This window comes from Thermobia domestica, chromosome 8, assembly GCF_964235325.1.
Source record: "Thermobia domestica chromosome 8, izTheDome1.hap1.1, whole genome shotgun sequence".
Taxonomy (NCBI): Eukaryota; Metazoa; Arthropoda; class Insecta; order Zygentoma; family Lepismatidae; genus Thermobia; species Thermobia domestica.
Window position 1 is genome coordinate 234,567,812 of NC_137461.1, and position 11,612 is coordinate 234,579,423.

Genomic DNA, 11,612 nt, shown 5'->3' on the forward strand with positions numbered 1-11,612 from the left:
AGCACCTATTTTGAGTTCAAATTGTAAATGTTCTTAATTTCATGTGGGTAAAAAATAATTATTTACATGTAGTAAATCTAACCTGAATACAAACTTGTATATAATCTTATCATACCTAATGGCATTACACGGATTACAGACTTTAATCTCTTACTAAAATCGTTTTAATTTTTTGTTGTGGGAAGACACTTTTCATCAGTATATTAGCTATGAAAGGAACATAGATTTCCGTAAGATATTACGACGGAATCCTAACAGAAAGAATAACGGATTACCGAATTAAATGAAGAAAATGGAGAAATGGAATTTTCAAAGATTACAGAATGATATCTATGAGATGTAGGGGAGACACAACTGCACTCGATTCATTAGAAAAATGTATTATTATTTTGGGATGTGATTCTATGTGCGTAGAACTACGTAAAATCGCAAAAGTTACCATGTAAAATTTCTTACAGTGAGGAATTAGATTGTTATCTGAAAAATTCTTGTTAGAAAGTTTTTCCTTTTAAAGAGTCATGGAGAGTTTATTCGATAATAACGTGTTTGGCTATCCTACTTCATCTTCCTGGACTAGCAATCGGAAGGAAAATAAGATCGTCATTCATTATTTTTGCAAAGTTGTCAAAAGTGTTCTCTCCTCTTATTCTCTGCGAATCTGCGAATGAATGAGAATCACTAGCATTTTTGTAGAAAGTTAAATAGTTGGAATTATTAGATAAACATTGTACCTTGTTGAAGATAGAAGGGAGAAATAAACTTTAAAGGGTAGTGAGTATAGAAGAAGGAAACAAATCTTCAATAAATTGGGAAATAAAATAATTTAAAACAGAAATAAGTTTTAGAATGAAACATGGAATTGAAAATTGAGATTTCAACCAAATATTATTCACTTTGTGTGCATGTAAAGTGTTTTAGAATACGTTATAAAAGTAACCTAAATATTAACTGTGTTTATCTTTTTGATGTTCTAGTATTTAAGTAAATAAACAAATGACTTCGTTTGAAAGTAATTACATGCGTTGTGATTTTGTATTAAGAGATATCTTTAGTTCTGAGGAATATATAATTTAATAAAATATAATAAATACTTAAGTTTTGCAATAATGGGGAAATATCAATGCTACAATTGATCGAAGACGTTAAGATTCAAGTTAGGACCTAGTTTAGTTTGCTAGGCTATCTAAGATTGTTTATTTCTGAGTCTGGCCTACTTAGCGACATAATTAAAAGCTTTTATTAATTCTAGAATTAATTTAATAAAATTAACATAAGCATTTGTTCATAGACCCGACTTTTGGCCTATTAACAACACACTAATTGAAAGATATTACTGACACAGGTAATGTGATACTTGAAGCAGAACTAAAATTTTATGACGTATTCACTACTTAGCTTTGCTTAACCAGATTCAATAAGGAAATACATAAACACGACTTCATTTCAAAGAATGTGATATATTTTTCTGTCTTGGTCGTACATATTTTCCGTCGGCTGTATCTCATAGTACGCACATCATACCCCAATGTTCTAGGTGTGGTACCATCAAAAACATAAATTGTTTTGTCGATATTGTTAAAGTGGGTTTTATCTGCATTCAGAATTGAGTTCATATGATCTTATATGTAAATTTCCGGTGGTATTTTAGATAGGAACCCTAGAGGCTTTTCACGAATACCCTTCACTATTGTATTTGCCATGAAATTAATTAACATTGTGAGTAATTGAGAGATGATGTTTTTGTAAACAGGTTGGATTTCTCTTTGTCCTACTCCTTCATGTTCGAAACGATTGACGATTTGCTGACACCTTCTTCTTTAGGGAATTTAAAGGAAGAAGATAACATTGCCATGAACGTTCCATCGTTCGTTAAATATCCTAACCGTTACCTGTCGTCAAACTATACCATTTCGTGAGAAGTCTGGAGCAATTCTATCTTTGACATAAACTTAATGTGAAGTCCTTGTGATCATCGTTAACTTAATTCGGTTCCAATGTATGATCAACATGTGATCTTAATTTTGTATTAATTACTCAATACTGATTAGTTATTTCAAGAACTTGCACTGTATAATCTACCTTAACTTTACGAAACTAACCCAATTTAATGTATCACACGACCCTTTCAATTGAAAATTATAGTGAATTTTAAAATGGAAACCGCCTACAAAAAATCTGAGTACCATAAGTTTATCAAATTGCTACACACCCGAACTCCCTTGTTCCCACCGCCTATTGTCGGCAGTTTATTTTATTTATTTATTTTTTGTGAACATGTGATAGTATTGGACTATGGCTGTCCTGTATATTCCTACACTTAACAAATATATAAGTTATTTCATAATGTATTTGTTCCGAGACATTCAGCCAAATAAGAAAATTTAATTACATACACAGGATTAATGAAATGTTCGGGCCAACTTCAATATAAGTATAGATAGAAAGGGGAGAAAGTTGTTGGAAGTAAGTATTTTTCAATCTAAAATCCTATAACTTTTCCAAATCGCAGTAATATGAGCTCTGCATAATTTCACTAATAATGCGTTTGGGCCAGATATGGCGAATCAAGAAACAACATAAACTAATAAATGAAGCCATTTCTGAAACGAAAAATACAAATTTTTGCTCTCCTCACAAGCCAACAAAGGTCCCCAGATATGTTAATTTTCCACCTTCCCTGGTATCTTTTCTCCAAGAGTATAATTATTTGTTGGAATATTTCCCGAGTTTCTCACTGAATTGTCCCAAGTTACCTGGAAAGTAACTAAAGTAACTATGCAGGAATGTTACTTCAAACAAAAGTTTCATCAAATCGTCGAAAGTATAATAACTTATCACTGACCAGCTTGACTAAAATTTTATAATTTCTCTACGCAAGCAGTTGATCTTCGCCCATCGTTTCTCAAATCCTCGATCTATCATGACCTGCTGTTTCTCTGGACCTGTATATACATCTTGCTTTAGTTTATCCTGTGTTTCAACATTATGTGTAAAAGTAGAACTAAGACACTAGAAGGTTTTACTAACAATGCATGGAGAACATTTTTCTCACCATGAACCAATGTAGTTCTGGTTCTCTGCAGCTGTTGCTCTGATTGGGGTATTTTGCCTTCTTGTCCCACTCAAATAGGATGCTAACCATTTTTGTGTAACCAGTCTATAGCTCAAGCAATAGACCAATAAATTCACAACGCAATAGACACTTGTGTTCACCAAACGTAATATTCACAAACAAACACTGCATAGTTTAAAAGATTTTCATTCATCATTACTGAATGTGCCAGAGGGATAGATGGAAATGTATTTCCGTTATGAAAAATTCCTTTCCGACTAGTTTTATTGGTTTTTATAAACAATCTCGAATCAACAGCTGTTTGATAATCATTTAATGTTTGTATATTTCATTTTTATTGCATTATTATCTTCTTTTGTTTTTGTTTACGTCATAGCAGAATTTATGTTTGTCAGATAGATGGCAGTGTTGTTGGCCATGTCGAACATGAACTACCTGATGTAGTTCCTTCCGTGTGCTTCTTTTTACTCATTGGTTATGCCCCGCAAATGGCCATAACAGTATCATTGGTATTTTGTTTATTTCTTCATTAGTTATTGTTTGCGAAAATAGAGATTTGCTTATTCTTGCTATAAAAAAAACAGTGTAATAACATTTCGTACTTGTTTAATTTCGGTAAAGCTTGAGCTTTATATTGTTAAATGTTACCTTGTTCTATATCTGTACTGGAAAATCTGAATATTCATTGCTAAGTATCAAAGAGCGAAATGACTTTCTTTACTACAAGAAGAAGAAGAACATTTAAATTAGAATTAAAAAAGTGAAAGCGATTTGATATGGATTTTAAGAACTAAGAATTTTGACAACAAATTGAGTTTATTCGAAAAAAGTTAGTTAAAAGCAAATCTTGGATTTAAAACATATGATAAAGGTAATTAAATGCGATTGACTACAATCTGGTAGTAATTAGCAAATGCACACAACTGTTATTTTATTAAATAGTCATAACACATTGAAAATCAAACTTTGTAATGGAAGGCATAAATATAACCTCGATGTTTAGCTAGAAATTTCCTTCTGGGGCTTAGGCCCTTCTTCGACATCATTATGCCGCGAAATAAGAGAAAATATATCTAATTTCATGAATTAATGATTAAAATATTTCAAAATTCCTGTATTCCATAACCAGTTTGGCAGAAACTTAACCTAATTGGAATTATGCCAATCTTCCATTATACTGTACCTGCGTACTAGTCGTAGTCATCAAGATCTATGATACTTCATTGGCACAGTATGTGAAGTAAACTTTATTAGTCATAATATTAATTAGAACATTCTACATAAGTTGTTTAAGTTGTGTATGTTCTAAGAAATAAGCTTGATTTCATTGTGCAATTATGGTACTATGTATTGCTTATTTGCAACAGAAAAGGATGAAATATTGTTGGCAAGGTTTATTTTAGTCAAGAATATAATAATAATGATAATAATATATTGATGATTAAATGAAATAATAATTATGTTATGATGAAATAATTTCGGAAGGAAATATAATGGCCTTCGCCAAAAGAAGTTAATCCGTTGATGTTAGCTGTAGCAGAGCATATACCTAATCCAGCATAATGTAACATAAGTGGAAATAATTTCTATATATATGATATACTGGTGTTTACTACTTTCTCAAATAAATTTTGATGAACGACTGCGGCCAAGAAATATTCTGAAGACTAAGTACGTCAAAGACTAAATAAATCGTGAGTAACTATCATAATCAAGTAAAAGTACAGTATATGGAAGAAACTTACTATACGGATTACAGTAAGAAATGAACACTGAGTGAATTCCAGCTATATTAAATTTAATTATTAACATTATGAATCATGTATTATGTACAACTTTGTTAATTCCGACAATTGATTTCTATGTACATGGATTTGAATACTTAAGTTCCATAAAAGTGGTTACAGTAAAATCTGTCTTATTAGTCATTTTTATAATTTAAGAAATTAATTACTCGTTCCACATAATAAATTTTATATTGAGTGAGTCACGGTTGTTTGGCATCGTGCAATGTGATTAAAGATCTTAATCGTTACCATTGTAGCCTCCTCACTGAATTTGAATCTTCTGTGAAGACTTTTCCACGTCAGAACGCGTGGTGGCGACCCAGGCAAATCAAAAAATATATTAAAACATAGTACGAAGAATGTTTCAAAAGTGGTTAAAGCTAGGCAAAGCGCAGCTCACATTAAACAGTAGTGTTTAATATACATTTCAAGATACATCAAACTATAATATTCATGCTAATACGCCAGTGTTGTGGTTTGTTTATTTTGTGGTTCTTTCAAAGGCAGAAGTGTTTTATGTGTATTTGTAGAAGTGGTGAAGATACTTGTAATTTAGTGCAGTTCAAAAACAAATTTCAACACAGTTTTATTCACTTATTATCAATAAGAGCCTATGGTAAATAAAACAATATTTTCTGTACAAGCAGCAGATGGTCCTCCAACATATTGGTCCACCAGGCCGGGATAATTTAGTGAAAGAAAAACTGTGTTATAGGCTCAATTTAAATCTCTAGTCAGACATGTTGGTGTCAGCTCTTACCCATAGTGCAACTTAATAGTGGAAGTGTATTGTGTCCCCATCAAGGTTTCAAAGTAAAATACTCGTTAAATTGTTATTTTCTTGCACAGCATTCTAAAAGGAAAGAAAAAAGTTTATTTTTACTACATTTACGTAGCAATAGGCAGTAGCTACAAACATTCCTATTGTGTGAGTGAAGCAAGCAAGGGAACCAGGAACATGTCCCAGTCCCCCTTCATTCGACCAGCGCAACAGTTGTGTTGTGTGAGTGAGAGAGCAGCTATTGTTCACCCTCCTGCTCTGCATTTCAACAATCGTGCCACTCAGCAGTACGTGCATCAGCTGATTTGATTTATACGTATTTTTTTTCTTTTTAAAAGTGTTATGTGTGCAATGTATATGTTTATGCGTTTCAAGTCCAGCTGGACGACCTGTTGAAGTTAATGCATTTGGGCCTAGCAAGAAGCTCAAAACTTATACTTTGATATCAATGCATGAATGTCATGTTTGCATTCAACATCGCAAAGTAACAGGGTTGCCAGCTCCAACTTAAAATTTAGTGCGTGTGTAACTTTATTTTGTTTTATTTGCTTCTATTATTTTGTTTATTTTAATTGTTAGTACTCGGCATCATGACTGAACTATCTCAGCTTGTAAAACAAAGATCAGTTTACAAAGGTCAATTAATATGAATATGCTCGTTTGTCAAACAATTTGACAGTCAAAAACATAGTATTGAAACAATTAACACTCGCCTAGAACAGCTGCAAAATGTGTGGTTTAAATTAGAAATTATTTTAAATGACATTGAGTTACTATCAGGTGATAGTGAACAGGAAGATGCGCGTGCAGCTATTGAAGAAACTTACTTCGATGTAAAATCTCGCATGCAAGCTATCATTAATGCACATAATACTACCGAACATAAAGATCCGAAATGTAATTCACGTATCACATCCAGTGTAAAGTTACCGACTATTGATTTACCAGTATTTCACGGTGATTACACAAAATGGATATCATTTAGGGACACCTTTCTTTCATTGATTCATAATAATTCTGATATATCAGCTATTCAAGAATATCAATACTTACGTGCTTTACTTCGTAATGCAGCATTAAACCTTATCCAAAGCTTACCAATTACTGAAGCTAATTACTCTATAGCTTGGGAACAATTAAATGAAAGGTATGATAATAAAAGGTTATTAGCTGCATCTCATGTTAATGAAATTCCTCACATTCGTTCAGTAACGAAAGAAAATGCTCACGAGTTGCGTAATTTCTTGAATACAGCTATGACGTCAGTGTCAGCACTTAATGCACTTGTTGAAAATGTTAATCTGAGTGACGTAATATTAGTACAACATTTCGTAGGTAATCTTGATCAGGAAACTAGGAAAGCATTTGAGTTACAGTGCAAGGGTTCAGATTTTAGTACTGTTAGTGACTTATTTAATTTTCTAGAACATAGGCTTCAAGCGCTCGAGAAAGCTAAACCGTTACCAAGTGAAAGTAATAAACAGACCAAATTATCTGTTAGTGTTAAAAAGCATAGTGACAAGCACTCATCTGTGTTCAAATCTTATTAAGCCACCGTTAAGACTGGTTGTAAATTTTGTAAAGCTTTTAAACATCCTCTGTTTACTTGTGAGTTATTCAAAAGTGCTCCAATCAATCAGAAGTATAAATATTTGCGTAAAGAAAACATTTGTTTTAACTGTTTGCGTAGTGAAAATCATAATTCATCTGAGTGCAAGTCTGGAACATGTAGATATTGCAATGCTAAACATAATACTTTGCTTCATACAGACAGAACTGTATCGAAGGGTGAAGAAGCGTCAGTACATACTCAGCATTCAAATAGTACCAGCAGTGGTATGGTGTCTCCAGCTACCGGAATTTCATCCCCTAGCAATAGTTACGGTACACCTCAAGCATCGTATTGTTCCGTCAAGCAACAGAGTTTGTCACAGACTTTACTTGCCACAGCAACTGTGAAGGTCAAGGACAGTGCGGGAAATTGGGTCAACTGTCGGGCACTTTTAGATGCAGCTTCCCAAACGAGTTTTATTACTGAAGATTTTGTTCAGCGTTATCGTTTGAAAAAAAATCAAACATCACGTGCCAATTCAAGGAGTAAATAACTCAACATCACCAGCAAACTTTTGTGTTAACATTCAGATGAAGTCAACAATAAATGACTTCACCATTCAAGTTACGTGTTCGGTTCTTCCAAACATAACTAACTTGATGCCAACGGAGAAGATTGATTGCAAAACATGGGGCATCCCTACAGACATCAATCTAGCAGACCCAAGTTTTAATACACCTGCAAAAATAGATATTTTGTTAGGGTGTGATGCATTTTTTAACATTCTAAAACCAGATAGAAGTACTAGACCGGGCTCTTATCCAGTATTTCAAAACACTGAACAAGGATGGGTGATAGCAGGGAAAATTCTTAGTACACAAGCCAGTAACTCAGCGTTAACCTTCTTCATCAGATCCGAAGACAATCTCAGCCAACAACTTCAGCGTTTTTGGGAATTGGAGGAAATCCATATGAAGTTATTGTCCCCTGAAGAAGTAGCGTGTGAACAGCATTTTAAGAATAACACAACTCGTGACTCAAGCGGACGTTATGTCGTTCGTTTCCCTTTAAAGAAGGACAAGGCCACGCTTGGTGATTCATTTCAGATAGCTCTCACACGGTTTCGTCAACTTGAACGCAAATTGAATCGTGAACCTCAACTGAAACAAGACTACATAGCCTTTATGGATGAGTATGAACAATTAGGCCATATGCATCCTATTCGTACGTTAAATGAAGTGGCTAAGGACAGTGTAGTTAGATACTTTATACCTCATCATTGTGTATTTAACGATTCAAGCACAACTAAATTACGTGTTGTATTTGATTGATCTTGCCCCTCTACAAGTGGAAATCACTGAATAGGATACAAATGGTAGGTCCTACAGTACAAGAAGATTTGGTTTCCATTGTACTTCGATTTCGTACTCATCAAGTGGCTCTTGTTGCTGATATTGGTAAAATGTATCGGGCAGTAGTTATGCATCCAAATGATCAACCTCTTCAATCCATTTTATGGAGGAAATCTAATCATGATCCCATATTCGTTTACAGTTGATACAGTAACGTATGGATTATCTTCAAGTTCGTTTCTTGCTACAAGGTGCTTGCGGCAGTTAGTACATGATGAAGCAGTTAACTTTCCCAGTGCTTGTGAAGCACTAGAACGTGATTTCTATATTGACGATTATGTAGGGGGATCTGATAGTGTTCAAGGTGCACTTCAGATGTACAGTGACTTGACAAGGTTACTACAAAAGGGAGGATTCGTTTTGAGGAAATGGTGCTCCAATGACGTCACCGTGTTAAACTCCATTCCTGAAACGTTAAAACAAACTCAGAGACTTATTCACTTTCACACGGAAGGTATCAAGACGTTAGGAATTTCATGGAATCCCACCTTTGACAAATTTTTAATTAATGTTAACTTAGTTAATGTAAATAAGAATTCATCTCAACAAACTACGAAACGCAGCGTTGCTAGTATCATTGCAAAAATATTTGACCCTGCTGAATGGTTATCTCCAGTAGTGATTAAGTATAAATTATTTCTTCAGCAGTTATGGTTAGTAAACATAGCATGGGACGACCTTCTTCCCATGGAATTAACTTATGAATGGAACAAACTTTATTTGTAACTGCCAATGCTCAGTGATGTGCAAATTCCAAGATTTGTATTAGTGCCAGGAATCGTTAAGGAAATTCAAATCCATGGTTTTTCAGATTCCTCAGAAAAGGCTTATGGTTGTTGTGTGTATGTTAGATCTACTAATACCAACGGATCCACTGTCAGCCATTTGTTATGTTCAAAGTCAAAAGTTGCACCTATTAAAAGGACTACTTTGCCAAGATTAGAGTTATGTGCTGCAGTTCTTCTTGCGAAACTTATAAACAAAACTTTAGCAACATTGAGACTAACAGTATCTAGCATTCATCTGTGGACAGATTCTCAAATAGTTTTAGCTTGGCAGCATCGCCAACCCATCGTTGGAAACCGTTTGTAGCAAACCGTGCATCACAGATTCAGGAACTAACAAATGTAAGCGATTGGAAACATGTTCTATCGCGAGATAATCCTGCAGATCTCATTTCAAGAGGAATTGACTCTAAAGTCATTCAGCAGAATCAACTTTGGTGGCATGGACCAGTTTGGTTGCAGCAAGAAGCTACTCATTGGCCTTCTTCGTTGCCAGACGACACTCAGGATTTTCAAGATATTCCAGAAGTATGTCAAAAATCATTTACTAATACATTGCTCTCTCAAGTTAAAACTGAAGAAATTCTCTTAAGATTTTCGAAACTCACTCGACTGTTAAGAGTCATAGCATTATGTAAAAGATTTATTCACAACGCAAGAAATCCCAAAAACAAACACTGTGGATCACTCTTAGCATCTGATATTCAAGATGCTACACAGACCTGTGTTAGGATGATACAGCAGTCATACTTTTCACAATATATCAAGGATCTTCAACGTGAGAAGCAAGTTTCTAAGCAGAGTTCGTTGCGAACATTGCATCCTTTTTTAGATAAGGAAAATATTGTTCGAATAAGTGGTAGATTAGAAAATAGTGATCTTGAATTCAATAATAAGCATCAAATAATTTTACATCCTAAAAGTTATTTCACTCGTCTTTTAATTGAACACGAACATAGAAGATTAATGCACGCCGGTCTTCAATTGCTTATGTCTTTAATTCGAGAAAGATATTGGATACCTAAAATCCGACAAACTATAAAGCATGTAATACATCATTGCAATACATGCTACCGTTTTAAGGTCTCAGTAGCACAACAATTAATGGGACAATTATCATCCACACGAGTGCGTCCGAGTAAGGCATTTACTCATATTTGCGTTGACTATGCTGGACCTTCCTACATTAAATTGGGCTCTTCAAGAAGCAAGAACACAAGAAAATGCTACGTCGCAGTTTTCACATGTTTGTCTACAAGAGCCATTCATTTGGAATTAGTTACTGATCTCACATCAGAGGCTTTCATAGCAGCTCTTCGTCGATTCACATCCAGAAGATGAAAATGCTTGACAATCACCAGTGACAATGCCACTATATTTCAGGGAACGAAGAATTAGCTCAGAGAATTATACCTTCTATTCCAAGGAAAGAAATTCAACGACAGGATTCTGGCTTTTGCAGCAGAGGAAAATTTCGAATGGAAGTTTTCGCCACCGTGCAGTCCTTCATTTGGTGGAGTATGAGAGAGTGCTGTCATATCTATGAAGTACCATCTTAGAAGAGTAGCTGGCAATGCCGTTTTAACATACGAAGGCTTCTTAACGCTTCTCTGTCAGATAGAAGCTTGTCTTAATTCTCGCCCCCTCATAGCTTTACCAGATTCGTACGAGACTTTCAGTTATCTTACTCCTGGCCACTTTTTAGTTGGTGGCCCTATTACATGTTTTCCTGAACCAGATTTAACTAGCGTTGTTGAAAATCGCTTGAGTCATTGGTAACGAATTCAGGGGTACCAACAGCATATTTGGAAGAAATCGTCACAGGATTATCTTCATAGTTTACAGCAGCGTCAAAAATGGACATCAGTTCAACCCAATATTAAACCTGGAACGCTCGTCCTGTTGAAAGAAGACAACTTACCTCCACTTTCTTGGAAGTTAGGAATTGTTGAAGAAGTATTTCCAGGCAAGGATGGATTAGTACGTGTAGTATTAGTTCGTACAAAGACTGGGATTTATAAGAGGTCATTATCAAAGTTAGTTCCTCTTCCGAATGAAGACACTGTGAACAATTAATTTTCTTTTATAATTCATTCTTGGTTAGATACTTTGTATTCCAACAGGGGGGGAGTATGTTTGATAATCTTTAATGTTTGTAAATTTTATTTTTATTGCATTATTATCTTCTTTTGTTTTTGCTTACGTCATAGCAGAATTTATGC

The 11,612-nt window shown here is 34.4% G+C and overlaps 2 protein-coding genes across 2 annotated transcripts; both read left to right on the forward strand.

The window, feature by feature from the left end:
• The first annotated feature begins 7,783 nt into the window (after positions 1 to 7,783).
• LOC145692500 (uncharacterized) lies at positions 7,784 to 8,524 on the forward strand. The gene has a single exon (XM_081767808.1). The coding sequence runs from the start codon at positions 7,784 to 7,786 to the stop codon at positions 8,522 to 8,524; it is 741 nt and encodes a 246-aa protein (XP_081623934.1).
• A 159-nt stretch (positions 8,525 to 8,683) lies between these two features.
• On the forward strand, positions 8,684 to 10,731 carry LOC145692502 (uncharacterized). The gene is made up of 2 exons (XM_081767809.1): positions 8,684 to 9,258; positions 9,657 to 10,731. Exons 1-2 carry the CDS (start codon positions 8,684 to 8,686, stop codon positions 10,729 to 10,731), a joined length of 1,650 nt encoding a protein of 549 aa, XP_081623935.1.
• Positions 10,732 to 11,612: the final 881 nt, after the last annotated feature.

What these genes read in the sequence shown, in the direction of transcription:
- LOC145692500 (XM_081767808.1), top strand. Translation starts at nt 7,784, where the DNA reads ATGAAGTCAACAATAAATGACTTCACCATTCAAGTTACGTGTTCGGTT.
- LOC145692502 (XM_081767809.1), top strand. Translation starts at nt 8,684, where the DNA reads ATGATCAACCTCTTCAATCCATTTTATGGAGGAAATCTAATCATGATC. An exon ending in TTATTTCTTCAGCAGTTATG is followed by an intron (nt 9,259 to 9,656) that starts GTTAGTAAACAT and finishes AAATAGTTTTAG; the next exon opens with CTTGGCAGCATCGCCAACCC.